The following is a 17,963-nucleotide window of genomic DNA, read 5'->3' as shown; positions in this document are numbered from 1 at the left end:
GATGAATCTGGGCACCATAAATCCAGGTATTGAACACATGATCCACAGGCTCTTGCATGGGGTAACAGCAAGCCAACACCCAGCACCAAATAGTAGCCAAAGATCCTCTGCATGGCATATGCCAGATCTTGGCTGGGTTGTTGGGTAGAGGGTGGGCACTTCATCACATAGATGGTGGGGAATAGAAACATTGGGGAATGAGTAACACTGAGCAGTTCAAGGGCACTTTGTGGCAGTTGGCTACGGAACGGTACTTGTATATGCCCGAGAGCAGGACATTTGTCCATGCTGGAGAATGGCACGTGGCTGGATGCAAACCATGTCCACGTCCCCGTCTTCCCATTAGCAAGTATTCTGCGAAATAACATGGCTATCGACAATAGCAGTGCTTCGGAAATAAAATCTAGTCCTTAGATTATGAAATATGAAAATGTAATGTCACTGTGAGTTGGACCATAACAATTGAAATAGTGGTTAAAAAGTTATGAGGCATTGGGTGTCTTGCTGCACAAGCAAAGTCTGTCAGAAAATTGTCAAAATATATCCAAGCAGATAAAAAGCAGGTTAATAATTATTTGTCTTTAAAAACAAATAATATGAACATGAAATAGTGTGCAAGCACATCATGTAAATCAGCAAATTAGAAGAAACTTTATGTGATCTTGTAGGAGAATGGTATCATTAAACAAAACGCTTGTGGGATTGGCTTAAAACAATGGAAAAAAGATTTATTTACACATTTCCATAAAAGATCTGTCACTCAACACTTCTACACCACGCTGCTGTATAATTTTTCCTGGCTTAGTGACTGGATAATTTTATGACTTGCCAACTTCTAATTTAGGTTTTTATCCTATGATCTAATCACAGCCTGCCATTAATACAGCATTCAGTAGAGACCCAAGCAAGCTCCACATCCATGTGATCTGCACTGTGTCTAACAATTAAAAGTAATTATAGCGTACATTCGTCCATACCATCATCAGTGCATAGCAAATGTGTTATCAAATATTATAAATCTGTAGAACATTAAATAAGATCTAGATAAAATGAGTCGTTACTGCAACCGAGTTCGAATACTTGGGATAAAAAGAAAAAAACTGCATGTGCTGGAATTATGAAATAAAAACAAAAAGGAATTCCGACAAAGGTTTACACACGGAAAGTCAGCCTGTCTTTTCTCTTTTCAGATGGTGGCGGGCCAGTTGTTTTTGGAAAACTTGGCATTTGTCTTTTTAATGTCGTAATGTGTTTGAAAACCATCACAATAAATATATATTGCACCATGAAATTATTGCTAAAGTGTCATACAGAACGTTATGCTATAATTACAATGACGTGGCTTTAAGTGTTCCACTCTCACCTAGAAATTAAACTGCTTGCCCTCTACCACACTGGTGTCATGGTCCTCTGCACAGATTCTGGCCTCATGTGAAAACTGATACTTTTAAAATCAATACAGGGACACGTGCCTCTGCTACATAGTCTTGCAGATTTCATTTCCTCATTTTCAAGTTCAACCATTATATTTTAAACAAGAAAAGTGCTTTTATACCAACATCAAGGTGAAAGGAAATTTGGGGGATGTTTGGTTATAAACAGCAGAATTGCTAAAGGAGAGACTTTAACTGACTCCTGCCTGCGAGGACCATTATCTAAAGTTGAAGGTCCTTGGATCCTTTGACCTGAAAATGTCCTTCACACACAATACACAGCTGAGATAACGCGGAAGGCGAACTTAGAGGACTTACCGTGATGGCTTGCAGCCTTTCTTTCAGCAGATAAGTCTCCTCCATCCTAAAAATCAAAACAGAAAGAGCAGAAGTAGAAGGGTGAAGAGCATGAGCAGGCAAGGGAGAAGTGAGTGCTGGCGTGTACTGCCGCTGGGGGTGGAGAGTATTCCTGGATTGTCAGGACGTCTCCCAGCAGATGATTGTACTGGCCTGACTCAGGCAGGCCCATGTGATGAAGGGGTGCAGACACAAATTGCTGGCATGGCCGTCACGTTTGAGTGACAGACCATATGTTCTCCTTGGCCCAGGATTCTTTTGGTTGGATTGTTTCAGGAGGTGAGACAGCTTTATAACATCCGCTGTAAAAGTGACAATACTGATTCTTGAAACTAAAGAGATTAGGAATGTCGGTGTAGTATAATTAGACAAGATAGCACAACAACAAAACAACAACAGCAACAATTTGCATTTATATAGCACCTTTAATGTAGCAAAATGTCTTAAGGTGCTTCACAGTAGTGTTATCAAACAAAATTTGATGCCAAGCCACATAGGGAGATATTGGGACAAGTGACCAAACATTTGGCCTAAGAGGTAGGGTTTAAGGAGTGTCTTAAAGGAGGAGATAGAGGAAGAGAGGAGGAGAGATTAGGAAAGGAATTCCAGAGCTTAGGGCCTGGGCAACTAAAGGCATGGCCACCATGGTGGAGCAATTAAAAGGCCAGAATTGGAGGAGGGCAGAGATCTCAGAGGGCTGTAGGGCTGGAGGGCAAACTATAGAGAACTTCATGTAATAACATCATGATATGATTAATAGTTTAGAATCAAAGGGGCCGATTTTAATTTTAGATGCACAAAGGCGGGGGGGGGGGGGAGGGGTCAGTGGAAGTAGTGTGGTCACTGTCTGGCCCTTGTTACCATGTGAGTCCAGAGCCATTTTGAGGTCAGGGCCTCATTTGCGAGCTGCCGGTGTCAAAATAGCCCTCTGCGGCCAGCTGGGGGGGCGGGGGGGGGGGGGCAGGAAATCAGCCAGCACCTATGTGGGTGAAGGAATGGGAGGATGGGAGGGGCTTCGCACGAGCCAGCAGTGGACCGGAGCTTTAAAAGTTAGAAAAAAAACATTGAGCAAACTTGAGCTGCTACCAATGATCCCTTTAAGGACCGCTGGTTGGGCCATTAAATGCTGGTACAATTGGGCGGAGAATGTAGTGCATATGCTCCACCCATTTGTACCTCAAAATTGCAATCAGGGTCCTATGTACATCGTAGTACCCCAATTTGCATATTGAAATTGGCCTCCTGCCTGAATCAGATGGGCATTCCAGCTGCCCTTCTCAGGCCCCTAATCAACATGGTGGCCAGCAGAAAAGAGGCAGTAAGTGACCCCACGCCATTTGCAGGCTCCTACCCTCCACCCTGTTTACTCCAGGTAGATGCACTTAAAATCAGCCCCAAAGTATTTTGTGTGCCACTTCATTAAAACCTAAGGCCATGTAAAAAAAACCTTGCTTTTAGTCATCTAAAATTAATTGGTCAAAATGTAGCACATTTCCTTCCCTTCCTGTATCTGTGGGTGGGAGCACATTAAGAGAAGCCTCACTAATGAATCTAAAATATGAGAGCTTGGCTTGATCAGCTCCTCATTTTCTTTGGTTTGCTCCAATCACAGTTTTTCTTCAAAAATCAGGGTTCTCTCCTGGACGTACTGGTTCTTTCCAGAGGACAGTTCCACAGGTGTTAGGAACCCGCCAGAACCTTGCTGAAGTGTGGGATTCATCATGTGTGGGCCTAAATAGTGAGTGTTGGGGGGCTGTTTGACCATGAGGGGCATCACAAGTGAGCCAGATTTAGTCCTTGCCTTCCAGCAAGGGTGATTAGATACCATTAGGAACAGGAAACCCAGTTAATTTCCCTCCCCCCACTTCCCAGCTCAGTGACCTGAAGCCAACTGTACTGCCCCACCTGCTGCCAAAGCTGAAATTAGCTAATTTTGTTTAGAGCAGGGATATTGGAGGCGAAATTGGTCAGCAGCAGTAGCACAAAACAGTGAATTGTCAGTGCCCGATTTACTTTCCCATTGACTTCAACGGACTGCTGATTCGCTATCAGCCCATTTTGCGATGCTGGCGTTAAGCAATTTCACCCCCAATTGAACCCGAGACCTTCCTTGCCCATGTGGCTCAGTGGCACACAGGTGGTGCATTCACCATGAAACCACTGGAGTCAGAAACACAAACTTTTGTATGACTTTTTTTTGCTTGATATGTAGAAAAGGCTTCTGTCTCAGCAAAAAAAATGTGGATAAAATAGTAATTATCAAAGTTAAAATTGTCATTTTGACAAATTTCCAGAATTTAAAACCAGGGAACAAAATAATCACTTTGCTTTTTTCAGTCCATGTTCTGGTCAACTCAACATAAAATGTTATTTTTGAGTTTTAAGTCAAAAAAAACTTAAGTGTCCTTTTTATCTGAACAAAGAACACTTCTCCTTTAGGTTTTATCTCTAGCTCCATAAATATCTGGAACTGAGGCGAGTCAGCTCCCCATTGGAGTGCTTATGTCACTATATTGTATGCAGAAACTGTACTGATGCACTGTGAATTGCTATTATAGACTATTGATGATGGTGATGTTGCAACACTATTATTTAAATATCTGAATCAGTAGCAAAGCCAGAAGTGTATCATATTCAGTATCAGTTTGCAACAGACAAAAAAAAATCTCAGCAATTTCTGGTCATGTTCCATTGCTGTCCGTATTATGTTAAGACTCGGATTAGTCCAGAAGACTTAAGGAATGCCACTGAAGTTTAATATTGTGAAACCATAAATAGTAGTACAGCGTTTCCTTCCCCTAACACTCTCACCATCCACAAGGAATACAAGGGGACATTCAGCAGCCACTTAGCTGTAACCTCTAGTTCTATCTAGGTGATCTGTTACTTCCTGCCCTCCCCCTTCCTGATTTATTGTTAACACATTGTTACATTACACTCTGCACGTGAAGACACAGCAGAGTCACACAGACCAATACCATGAAAAAACATTAGCGGCGGGCCAACGACTTGTTATAATTCTCAACCTCGGAAGCGTTCCCGAAATGTAGCAGAATTTTCCGCCCTTTGTGATTCATTGATGATGTCATATGATTCATTTGCTGCTATTTTCTTTAATGATCTATACCGAAGATTCCATACTGAAGTACATATAACTCACCCGTGTATATAGGTTTACACCCCAAACATGCGCCTCTCCTCCCCCAGGAAACAATATTAACTCACGTGTAGGCTGAAACACCCAAATTAAACTGATTGGGGTAAATTTTTCTTTACACCACACGGGCCGTAAGCTGGCGGAGTGGAACGCCTGCCCGTTATGACATCAATAGAATAATAATCGGGCATATTCTGTAATGGGTGGGTGATCTACTCCATCATATTACTGACCGAGCGGTGAAGACGAATATTTACCCCGTTGTCTTTGGCTCTCAAAAAAAAATGCAGTACAATTTTTCTCTTTAATGTTTATACCTTGATCATTAAATGTTTGATTGTTTTCCTGTTTAGATTAGTAAGGAGGAATGTGCAGGAGCTGCAATTCGACATCTGGTCCGTTTAACGGCTGGGCCTCATTCGCTTTGTGCTGGCCGGCCACTTGCTACAGGCATCCAGAGGCATTTCACCGACCTTATAGGCCCGTGACAATCGGGTGGCCCAGAAGCCACATATCAGGTATGTCGTGGGGGGGGGGGGGGGGGGTGGGGGGGGGGGGGGTGGGGGGGGGGGGGGAGGCGCGGGACGGTAGTTGCTCCAGGCCCCACAAAGAAAACATTACTTACCTTACAGGGTCTCCCCTTCTTGCTTGTCAGGTTTTGCTGTTTGCATCAATTTATGAGGCTCCTGCCTGAGTCAGGCGAGCGCCTCAGCTGCCCGAAGAAAAACAGGGTGTTAAAATGGCCACGAGGCAGTAATGGAGTGGTAAGTCTACTATTTCCACTTTAGCTCTTGCTCTAATTGGCTTCTACCAGGCAGGGGGGGGGGGGGGGGGGCGTTAAGGTTCCTCCTATAGTTTGTGTATGTGTAATGAACTGGCTTCTTTTATTACATATAAAAGAGTGTGGCTTGCATACTGATAGATAGCAGGGAGATAAAGCTGCTAAAGATAAAACATGATTATATTATTTAATGAAAATGTGTAAAGTAGAGCACCATATAAAGGTATGGCTGATGCTGAAGGCTCAGGTGTGGGAGAGCTGCTGAGTGTCACATGATCTCAGTAGATGTCGAGTTCGTGTTGTCACATGTTGTGATTTGTAGAACTTTAAAATCATGGCTCCTGCTGAAGTTCCGTGAACAAATGGCCAGTGTATGTACTTCTGGTGGTTATGAAGGTGAAGGAAAGGATTCTCCAGTGGTTGAAGCAATATTTGGTGTAGCATGCTGTGGCTCATTTTTCATTAGGGAGCATGATCTGTAACAGAAATACTGACTGGCACAGTTAACAATAAGTTAGCAATTGTAGTATAAAAATGTCAAACCTCTACCACTTGAGGCATTTACACAGAGAACTGGTATGCACATTTCACAACCTCGGTGTGTCACTGGGTGTCATGGGCTTGGGGAGACATTTTATAGTCCAAGAACAACAGTGTCCTTCAGTCATGTTTGCACCTGGTGCTATTGTGCATCAGCTGCAACTATAGATATGAAAAGATTAAAATAAGTACAGTGAGTTCTTGCTGGATGATTTACTTGGGCTTCTATTGTTCTATATATTAGTCTACAGCGGACTGAAATACTTTTTTCAACAATTAAAAAGAGTGCCATTATTTTAGTGTAATGTGGGGTGTATTTGTTGTATAGGTGCATGTATATAACTCAGGCTGATGACAGCCATTGCAGCTCTTTTGAAGAGAGGAAAGGTTGGTGAGTTCATAGATTGAATCATAGAATCATAGAAATTTATGGCACAGAAGGCAGCCATTTGGCCCATCGTGTCTGTGCCGGCTGAAAAAGAGCTATCCAGCCTAATCCCACTTTCCAACTCCAGGCCCGTAGCCTTGTCGGTAAAGGCACTTCTTAAATGCAATGAGGGTTTCTGCCTCCACCACCCTTTTAGGCAGCGAGTTCCAGACCTCCACCACCCTCTGGATGAAAAAAATTCTCCTCAACTCCCCTCTAATCCTTCTACCAATTGCTTTAAATCTATGCCCCCTGGTTATTGACCTCGCTGCTAAAATTCTCCAGTCCTGGCAACATCCTCGTAAATGTCCTCTGTACCCTCTCTAGTGCAATCACATTTTTCCTGTAATGTGGTGAACAGAACTGTACACAGTACTCTAGCTGTGGCCTAACTGGTGTTTTATACAGCTCTAGCGTGGCCTCCCTGCTCTTATATTCAATGCTTCGGCTAATAAAGGAAAGTATCCTGTATGCCTTCTTAACCACCTTATCTACCTGTCCTGCTACCTTCGGGGATCTGTGGACATGCACTCCAAGGTCCCTCTGTTCCTCTCCACTTCTCAGTATCCTATCATTTATTGTGTATTCCATTGCCTTGTTTGCCCTCCCTAAATGCATTACCTCACACTTCTCTGGATTGAATTCTATTTGCCACTTTTCTGCCCACATGACCAGTCCATCGATATCTTCCTGCAGTCTATAGTTTTCTTCCTCACTAACAACCACACAGCCAATTTTTGTATCATCTGCAAACTTCTTAATCATACCCCCTACATTTAAGTCTAAATCATTGATATAAACCACAAAAAGCAAGGGACCTAGTACTGAGCCCTGCGGAACCCCACTGGAAATAGCTTTCCAGTCACAAAAGTACCCGTCAACCATCACCCTTTGCTTCCTGCCACTGAGCCAATTTTGGATCCAACTTGCCACTTTCCCATGGATTCCATGGGGTTTTACTTTTCTGACCAGTCTGCCATGTGTGACCTTGTCAAAAGCCTTGCTAAAATCCATGTAGACTACAATAAAGCTAATTACACAGGGGCGAGTTGGTTAAGGTAGATTGGAAAACTAGATCAAAAGGCATGATTGGAGATAAGCAATGGATAGAAAGTTGGTTGACGGACAGGAAACAAAGAGTTAGGGTTAACGGGTGTTGCTTAGATTGGAGAAGGGTTGGAACTGGTGTACTCCAGGAGTCAGCGCTTGGTATATATAAATGATCTGGACTTGCGTCCAGACACAGGAAGACAAATTCTCTTTTAAAACTCGGAGTCTGATAACAGAACCATTTTTATGGTTCTCAATGCACAGCATTTCTCTGAACCTTTCAGCACGTTGGTCTCCAGGAATTTAACATCATGGGGGTGCTGATTGACAGCTTCCATAGCTGAAAGTAACGTACGTAAGTCAGAAACTAGAGTCTTAAACTTAAATAAAGCCAATTACATAGGTATGAGGGGCAAGTTGTCAAAGGTAGATTGGGAAATTAAATTAAAGGGTTTGACAGTTGAAAAGCAATGGCAAACATTTAAAAAAATATTTCAATATTCTCAACAAATATACATTCTACTGAGGAATAAAAACTCCACGGGAAAAATGATCCATCCGTGGCTAACTAAAGAAGTTAAGGATAGTATTAGTTTAAAAGAAGAGGCTTATAATGTTGTGAAGAAGTGTAGTAAGTCTGAGGATTGGGAGAGTTTTAGAAACTGGCAAAGGATGACCAAAAAGTTAATAAAAAGGGAGAAAATAGAATATGAAAGTAAACTAGCAAGAAATAAGAAAAGATTGTAAGAACTTCTACAAGTATGTAAAAAGGAAGAGTAGCAAACGTAAATGTTGATCCCTTAGAGGCTGAGACAGGAGAAATTATAATGGGGAATAAGGAAATGGCAGAGATGTTAAACAAATATTTTGTATCTGTCTTCACAGTAGAAGACACAAAAAGCATACCAGAAATAATGCGGAACCAAGAGGCTAACGAGAGTGAAGAACTTAAAGTAATTAATATCAGTATAGAAAAAGTACTAGAGAAACTAATGGAACTAAAAGTCGATAAATCCCCTGGACCTGCTGGCCTACATCCTAGCGTTCTAAAAGAGGTAGCTGCAGAGATAGTGGATGCATTGGTTGTGATCTTCCAAAATTCCCTAGATTCTAGAACGGTCCCAGCGGATTGGAAGGTAGCAAATGTAACCCTGCTATTCAAGAAAGGAGGGAGAGAGAAAACAGGGAACGACAGGCCAGTTGGCCTGACATCAGTCGTCAGGAAAATGCTGGAATCCATTATTAAGGAAGTGGTAACAGGGCACTTAAAAAATCATAATATGATTAGACAGAGTCAACATGGTTTTATGAAAGGAAAATCGTGTTTGACAAATTTATCAGTTTGTTGAGGATGTAACTAGCAGGGTAGATAAAGGGGAACCAGTGGGTGTAGTATATTTGGATTTTCAAAAGGCATTCGATAAGGTGCCACTTAAAAGGTTGTTATGCAAGATAGGGCTCATGGGGTTGGTGGTAAAATATTAGCATGGATAGAGGATTGGTTAACAGACAGAAAACCGAGAGTAAGGATAAACGGGTCATTTTCAGGTTGGCAGGCTGTAACTAGTGGGGTACCGCAAGGATCAGTGCTTGGGCCTCAGCTATTTGCAATCTATATTAATGCCTTAGATGAAGGGACCGAGTGTAACGTATCCAAGTTTGGTGATGATACAAAGCTAGGTGAGAAAGTAAACTGTGGGGAGGACACAAAGATTCTGCAAAAGGATCCAGATAGGTTAAGTGAGTGGGCAAGAAGGTGGCAGATGGCATATAATGTGGGGAAATGTGAGGTTATTCACTTTGGTAGGAAGAATAGAAAAACAGAATATTTTTTAAATGGTAAGAAACTATTAAACGTTGGTGTTCAAACAGATTTGGCATCCTTCTCCAAAAAACACAGAAAGTTAACATGCAGGTACAGCAAGCAATGAGGAAGGCAAATGGCATTTTGTCCTTTATTGCAAGGGGGTTGGAGTAAGGAAGTCTTGCTACAGTTGTACAGGGCTTTGGTGAGACCACACCTGGAGTGCTATGGACAGTTTTGGTCTCCTTATCTAAGGAAGGATATACTTGCCTTAGAGGCAGCGCAACGAAGGTTCACTAGATTGATTCAGTGATAAGAGGGTTGTCCAATGAGGAGAGATTGAGTAGAATGGGCCTATTCTCTCTGGAGTTTAGAAGAATGAGAGGTGATCTCATTGAAAAAATAAGATTCTGAGGAGGCTTGACAGGGTAGATGCTGAGAGGTTGTTTCCCCTGGCTGGAGAGTCTAGAACTAGGGGGGCATAGTCTCAGGATAAGGAGTCGGCCATTTAAGACTGAGATGAGGAGGAATTTCTTCACTCAGAGATTTGTGAATGTTTGGAATTCTCTACCCCAGAGTGCTGTGGATGCTGAGTCGCTGAATATATTCAAGACTGAGATAGATAGATTTTTGGGGATTGGGCGGGAAAGTGGAGTTGAGGTCGAAGATCAGCCATGATCTTATTGAATGGCGGAGCAGTCTCGAGGGGCCTAATGGCCTACTCCTGCTCCTATTTCTTATGTTTCTTATCAAACTCGCTACCCTCATCGACCCTCCTTGTTACCTCCTCAAAAAAATTCAAGCAAATTAGTCAGACACAACCTTCCCTTAACAAATCTTGATTAATCTGTGGCTTTCTAAATGATGATTAATACTGTCCCTCAGAATATTTTCCAATAATTTGTCCACCGCCAAGGTTATGCTGACTGGCCTGTAATTACTCGATCTATCCCTTTCTCCCTTTTTAAACAGCGGTACAACGTTAGCAGTCCTCCTGCACCATGCATGTAGACAGAGAGGATTAGAAAACAATGGTCAGAGCCTCTGCAATTTCCTCCCTTGCTTCTCTTAACAGCCTGGGATACATTTCATCCAGGCCTGGCGATTTATCTACTTTCAAACTTTCTACTTGATGGGGGACATTACAGAATGTTGGACAAATCCAGGTTTGGAATAAATCATGATAAAAGTATGGCTGAGAATAATATGAATGCTTAGCATGTTCATCTGAAATTCCTGTCTATTATTTCACGGAGGCTTTAACTCATTTATTTTAAACCGATTAACAGCAGAAACTGAAATTTTAAATGAATGAACCAAGCATTTGTACACTAGTAATTCGAGGTGTAATCTGAGAGCCTATGTTTTTTTTAACGTTAAATATTCGCAGTGGTATTGTGTGAATATGGTATTTTCATGCATGAGAGCCATAAACAGCCAAGCAGATTTACTATTCAATTTACTTCAAACTGACCCCAGGTGAACTTTGATTTTGTCTGTAATTACATTTTACAAAAGATTAATGTGACTATTAGGGATCAGAAGGAGAACAGAGTAAAGAGCACTTGGAATATTTCTCCATTTATTGTACACTGAGGAAAATTAAAGTGATTTTTTTTTGCTCTGGTAAAAGCTTGTTTGATTTTTGCCTATTCCTTCGGAATTTCAAGATGTAATCTGCTCAACTAATAGGTCAGTACAGAATTATCCATGCATTAAGTGAAAAGAATTCAATACATTTTAAATCTTGAGAGTATGAATGGCAATATTAAAAGCCTTTGGAACTTAGATTGCACTGCTATTTTTTCTCTTCTGAACAGTTGAGATCCTCTTATAACTATCTACATTTGGAATGAAGGGTTACATTTTTGAAGGGAGACTTGAGAAGTTAGGGAATTTTCCACTACAACTGAGAAGGTTGAAGAGTGACCTGATAATGGTCTTAAAGGTTATGAAGGGTTATGATAAGTTAAATATTGATTGATTATTCCACTGGTTGGCATGATGGTAATGAGAGCACAGAAATTTAGATTATCGCAAAAAAGGGAAGCTTGGAAAATAAGTCTTTACAGATGGTAGTTATAATAGGAACATAGGAACAGGAGTGGGCCATTCAGCCCCTCGTGCCTGCTCCGCCATTTGATAAGTTCATGGCTGATCTGTGATCTAACTCCATATACCTGCCTTTGGCCCATATCCCTTAATACCTTTGGTTGCCAAAAAGTTATCCATCTCACATTTAAATTTAGCAATTGAGCTAGTATCAAATGTCGTTTGCGGAAGAGAGTTCCAAACTTCTACCACCCTTTGTGTGTAGAAATGTTTTCTAATCTCACTCCTGAAAGGTCTGGCTCTAATTTTTAGACTGTGCCCCCTACTCCTAGAATCCCCAACCAGCGGAAATAATTTCTCTCTATCCACCCTATCTGTTCCCCTTAATATCTTATAAACTTCGATCAGATCACCCCTTAACCTTCTAAACTCTAGAGGATACAACCCCAATTTGTGTAATCTCTCCTCGTACCTTAACCCTTGAAGTCCGGGTATCATTCTAGTAAACATACGCTGCACTCCCTCCAAGGCCAATATGTCCTTCCAATGGTGCGGTGCCCAGATCTGCTCGCAGTACTCCAGGTGCGGTCTAACCAGGGTTTTGTATAGCTGCAGCATAACTTCTGCCCCCTTGTACTCCAGTCCTCTAGATATAAAGGCCAGCATTCCATTAGCCTTATTGATTATTTTCTGCACCTGTTTATGACACTTCCATGATCTATGTACCTGAACCCCGAAGTCCCTTTGGACATCCACTGTTTTTAACTTTTTACCATTTAGAAAGTACCCTGTTCTATCCTTTTTTGATCCAAAGTGGATGACCTCACATTTGTCTACATTGAATTCCATCTGCCACAGTTTTGCCCATTCACCTAATCTATCAATATTGCTTTGTAATTTTATGTTTTCATCTACACTGCTTGCAATGCCACCAATCTTTGTGTCATCGGCAAACTTAGATATGAGACTTTCTATGCCTTCATCTAAGTCGTTAATAAATAGTGAATCATTACCTGTGACAGAGTAAGTGATTATAACGATTTTTAACTTACTTGGGCGGCTTGCCCACCGCTTCTGAGTCACGCCTGGTGAAACCAGGCATGAAGGGCCGGATCAGGGATAAAGAAACTAAATAAATTAAATAAAACACCATAGAAGGAAGTTAAAACACAAAATGAACCTACCTTTTCACCCTGCTCCAATGTCTCCCTCTCTGATCTCCCCATCTTCACCCCTCCCCGATGACCCCTGCTTCACCCCCCACCCCCCGATCTTCCATCCCAGGGCCGGATGACGTCTCACTCTCTCTCTTTCTCTCCCCCCGCCTCGTGTTGCAGCTCCTGACAGCAGCCAGCCTGTCAATCAGGTTAGCTGCCGGGCGCGAAACCAGGAGAGGACGTTAATCATTAGCAATCAACATGCAATCACGTCAGAAACGGTAAGTTTTGTTCATACGGGTTTGCCATGTGCACCTTCACACCACCCCCCACTGCTGCCAACCCACCACCATTGCAAAATTGACCCCAATGAGTGTCAGACCTGTTGCTAGCTTTCCTTTACTGCAGTTTAGGATCCCTTTTAAATACCACTGGAAGTGGCTGCCTCCCAACCTGTACCCCTTATGGTTTGTGGGCAGGTAGAAAAACAGGTGGTTGCAATCAAGGTAGAGACGAAAGTGACGTTGGATACCTACCTGCGTCATTGGCCCCGATTTGCTTATGTTAATGAGGCCCTCACCTGTTTCTGGCAGGAGCTCCAGCCACCTAAATTGATGTGGAGATGCTGGTGATGGACTGGGGTTGACAAATGTAAGGAATCTGACAACACCAGGTTATAGTCCAACAGTTTTATTTGAAAATCACAAGCTTTCGGAGGCTTTCTCCTTCGTCAGGTGAGTGTGGGATTCCATGGAAGGTACCGCATATATAGTCAGAGAACAATGCCTGGTGATTACAGATAATCTTTCCAACTGCCCGTTGTCAAGGCAATCACAGAGAGAGAGAGAGAGACTGTTCAGTCAGAGAGACATTACATACAGGACTACTGAATATACAAACGGTCAGAACCCAAAGACAGAGAGAGAGAGAGAGAGAGAGAGAAACATCCGAAAGGAAAAGAAAGAGAGAGAATGACCAATTGTATTAAAAACAGATAACTCTTTCTTCGCTGGTGGGGTTATGTGTAGCGTGACATGAACCCAAGATCCCGGTTGAGGCCGTCCTCATGGGTGCGGAACTTGGCTATCAATTTCTGCTCGACGATTTTGCATTGTCGTGTGACTCGAAGGCCGCCTTGGAGAACGCTTACCCGAAGATTGGTGGCAGAATGTCCTTGACTGCTGAAGTGTTCCCCGACTGGGAGGGAACCCTCCTGTCTGGCGATTGTTGCGTGGTATCCTTTCATCCGTTGTCGCAGTGTCTGCATGGTCTCGCGAAAAAAGAGTTATCTGTTTTTAATGCAATTGGTCATTCTCTCTCTTTCTCTTCCTTTCGGATGTTTCTCTCTCTCTCTCTCTCTCTCTCTCTCTGTCTTTGGGTTCTGACCGTTTGTATATTCAGTAGTCCTGTATGTAATGTCTCTCTGTCTGAACACTATTCGACTCCTTTGATTGCCTTGACAACGAGCAGTTGGAAAGATTATCTGCAATCACCAGGCATTGTTCTCTGGCTATATATACGGTACCTTCCATGGAATCCCACACTCACCTGACGAAGGAGAAAGCCTCCGAAAGCTTGTGATTTTCAAATAAAACTGTTGGACTATAACCTGGTGTTGTAAGATTCCTTACATTTACCTAAATTGAGGTCTGCCCGGAAATTGCAGTAAGCGGACAACCAGTGTTAAGTCGGTGCGTCAAATACCGACAACGATTTTCATCCCTTACCCCCCATTTTTAGGTGTAAATGGGATGATAGGAAGACAAAAATCACCCTCAGTATTTCATCCACCTAAACTCAAGATTTAGCACTAGGAATGGTACCATCAAATTATATTTCTCTCTTTTAACTTGTGTCTACATGTAACCCTGTAATACCACAGCATGGGCTCGATTTTACCAGCGGGTTCCGGGTGGTTTCCCGAGGGGGGGCGTCGAAAATCGCGATATCCAGGTGCGTCACTGGATTGCGCCTCGATCCCGCCCACTTCCGGGTTCCGCGCTGACGTGCGGGGGTGCGTGCGCAGCCCCCGCTGGTGGGAATCCCGCAGGCAATTAAAGCCAGCGGGATGCCACTTGAGTGTATTTACCTTGCTTGTTGAAGTCATTAAATGACCTGATTCAGCTGTCTTAATAGGAAGTGTGGGATTTTACCTTCAACCGAGACTGTTTCACACACTGGGGGAAACAGTCTCACTCCAACCGGACGTGTTGCAGCCAGCAGCCTGTGGCAGCTGCCAAGGTGCACTCCACAGGTGGGGGGAGAGCCCTCACCCACGCAGGAGGCCACCGCGTCACATAGGGCAACTCCTGCTCTCCACCACCCCCCTCCAAGCCAGAGGAAACACCGACGTGAAACCGCAGCCCCAGTGCGAGGAAACACCTACCTACCCTGCACAACCCCTCAGACCAACACCTGCCAGATGGGTGGTGCGTTGACATCCTCGGAGGACGAACAGCATGACCAGCCCCAGCAGCCTCGCAGTCCACGCCGTCCGCCTCAGCGACGTGGGGCCCCCCAACACGGTGCTGTGGCACACCCACCTGCACAGCAGGAGGGAGGGCAACCGCAGAGAGAGATGCATCGCAGGAGGCACTACCCTTCCGCACAGGGTCTACAGACCGAGGCTCAGCTTCATGGACCTCTCCGAGGAGCAGTGCATACGGCGGCTCAGAGTCAATCACCAGGTAGTCGCCGACATCTGCAGCCTCCTTAACGACGAGCTGCTCCCGGATGGACCAAGCAGCATCTTCTTACCTGTCGCCGTCAAAGTCACCACTGCCCTCAACTTCTTCGCATCCGGATCCTTCCAGGGTATCACCGGGGTCTGTCAGTCGTCTGCACACAAGTGCATAAGGCAGGTCACCGATGGGTTGTTCCACAGGGCCTCGCACTACATCAACTTCGCCATGGACGAGCGCAGCCAGATGGAGAGGGCGGTTGGATTCCATGCCATGGCTGGCTTCCCACGGGTACAGGGTGTAATCGACTGCACCCACATCGCAATATGGGCACCTCCACATGAGCCAGGGCTGTTCATCAACAGGAAGGGGTATCACTCCATGAACGCCCAGCTCATCTGTGACCACCGCCAGAGATTCCTACACGTGTGCGCCAGATACCCCGGCAGCTGCCACGATGCCTTCGTCCTCAGGGAGTCCACCGTCCCGCCCCTCTTCCACGCACCCAACACCGGCAACGGCTGGCTCCTCGGCGACAAGAGGTATCCCCTACACACGTGGCTCATGACACCTCTGAGGAACCCCATCACCGAGCCGGAGCGTCGGTACAATGACAGCCACACTGCTACCAGGTCTACAATTGAGCAGACCATAGGGCTGCTCAAGATGCGCTTCAGGTGCCTTGATCGTTCTGGGGGAGCGCTCCAATACACACCATTCAGAGTGGGACGAATGATAGTTGTCTGCTGTGCCCTGCACAACATGGCCCAACAGAGAGGGGTGCCGCTGGAGGAGGCCCCATCCACACCCGCCACCCACATTGAGGACGGCGATGAGGACGAGGAGGTGGAGGTGGAGGAGGTGGAGGTGGAGGTGGAGGTGGAGGTGGAGGTGGAGGAGGAGGTGGAGGAGGAGGAGGAGGACGCGCCAGAGGATGATGTACGACCCATGCGCCGAACACCGGCTCACCGGGATGCTCGCCGGGCCAGGGAGGCACTCATATGTCAACGGTTCTCCTAGAGTCAGACAGTGCGAGGCGTTCGCATCTCCTCACCTGCACATGCGAGGGGCCATACCAGCCCCCTCCACTGAAGAGTGTTGCCAGTACTCCTGCACCCACAGCAGTGTGCCCAATGGGCGGCAGCAGGTGTTCGCCGTCATGATGGGCTGCACGGAACGCACCTATTGCACAGGCCGCAGAAGAATGGACGAGAGGTGGCGGGAGTGGTGAGAACGATAGTGTTTAATATGTACATGGTGCAATACTATAAACAAAAAGTGTACAAATTAACAGACACCCTGGTGCATTCCCTTTGTGCTTATAACGCCTTTGGCTTTCGTTTCCGGGTACCCCTACGTGGTGCTACCCCTGTGGCTCCAGCAGAGGTAGTGGCAGGTTGCTCCTGTTCTTGCCCTGACCGGGTAGATGCTTTGGGCCGACGGCCCCTGGGTTTCGGTGCCCGTGAGGGCACCTCCACAGACTGCTCCTCCTGCACCGGGGCAGGGGCAGACTCGGCCACCTGGAGAGGAGGCACCATTGCGGGTACTGGTTGAGAGGGGGGCAACGGGTGGGACGTGGGGGCACCTTGAGAAGCGTCCCCGCTTCCATGTCCCCGTTCACCATCATCCCTCTCGTGGCCTCGGCCCACATCACCCCTTCCACCCTGCTGGACGGCAGTTTGGATGGCATGTGTGAGGCCTTGCAAGGCCACCCCTAGTGTATCCGTCAGCCTGTTTATGGCGGCGGAATGTTGCTCACCCTGAATCCGTACAGCCGTTGTCAGGGCCTGCACGGACTCGATGTGGAGCTGTGCGTGACGCTCGAGGGAGGCTCGCCTGTCCTCCACCGCAGATGCTCCCGCACCTACCCGCGACACTGTGTCGCCGGTACCCTCCTGTACCTGCGCCACCAATGCCCGCATGCAGGAGTTGGACTCCTCCATCACCTGCGCAATTGTGGACAATGCGCGCGGCACCTCTCCCAGTACCTCGGCAATTAGCTGGTGCCCCTCGACGACTCTCCTTTTGACTGGTGGCCCCCTGGGTTCAGCATCTGGGTCCGGCTGAGCAGAGCCTGGAGATGAGTGCTCCCACCGACGCGGACCCTCCACGGCTGCCCCTGCCACCAGGGTCTGCTCATGCTCACATGTGCGCGGTGAATCACCAAGTGCAACCCCAACTAGTTGGCGAGGGGGACCCACCGAGGTGCGTGTCTCTGCGCTGGTGGATGGTTGGCTCATATGTGACGATGCACCCTCAGAGACCGGCATGTCCTCTGAGGAATCGCCCTCCTCGCACACAGCGCTCGCAGACGGCCCTGCAAGAGAACAGAGGGCACTATGAGGCATGTGCACAAACGTTACGGTGCGCCTGATGCCAGGTGATGATACGGTCACTCGCGATCATGAGTGTTGAGTGTCAGCTTTCCTTTACCGGCCGTTTCTGCAGCGCCAGACTCGCCATCCGCCACGGAGAGGCAATGTTGCGTGCCGGCGAGGTCGAGCGCCTCCACCTCTGCATCCGT

General features: G+C 45.8%; 1 protein-coding gene across 7 annotated transcripts in view; it reads right to left on the bottom strand.

Annotated features, from left to right (window-relative positions):
- palmdb (palmdelphin b) overlaps positions 1–17,963 on the bottom strand; it is a 123,568-nt gene that overhangs the window by 69,753 nt on the left and 35,852 nt on the right. For 3 of the 7 annotated variants that reach the window (XM_067989989.1, XM_067989986.1, XM_067989990.1), the window contains exon 2: positions 1,752–1,797. In XM_067989989.1, coding sequence (XP_067846090.1) covers positions 1,752–1,796 — 45 coding nt within the window. In that variant the 5' untranslated portion in view covers position 1,797. Of the gene's footprint in view, positions 1–1,751; positions 1,798–5,572; positions 5,660–12,073; positions 12,171–12,785; positions 12,843–17,963 lie in introns of those variants that run through there. The other 4 variants (XM_067989988.1, XM_067989987.1, XM_067989984.1 and 1 more) reach the window with 4 other exon arrangements.

This window comes from Heptranchias perlo, chromosome 9 (assembly GCF_035084215.1).
Source record: "Heptranchias perlo isolate sHepPer1 chromosome 9, sHepPer1.hap1, whole genome shotgun sequence".
Lineage (NCBI taxonomy): Eukaryota > Metazoa > Chordata > Chondrichthyes > Hexanchiformes > Hexanchidae > Heptranchias > Heptranchias perlo.
This window is presented reverse-complemented; position numbering and strand designations above follow the sequence as displayed.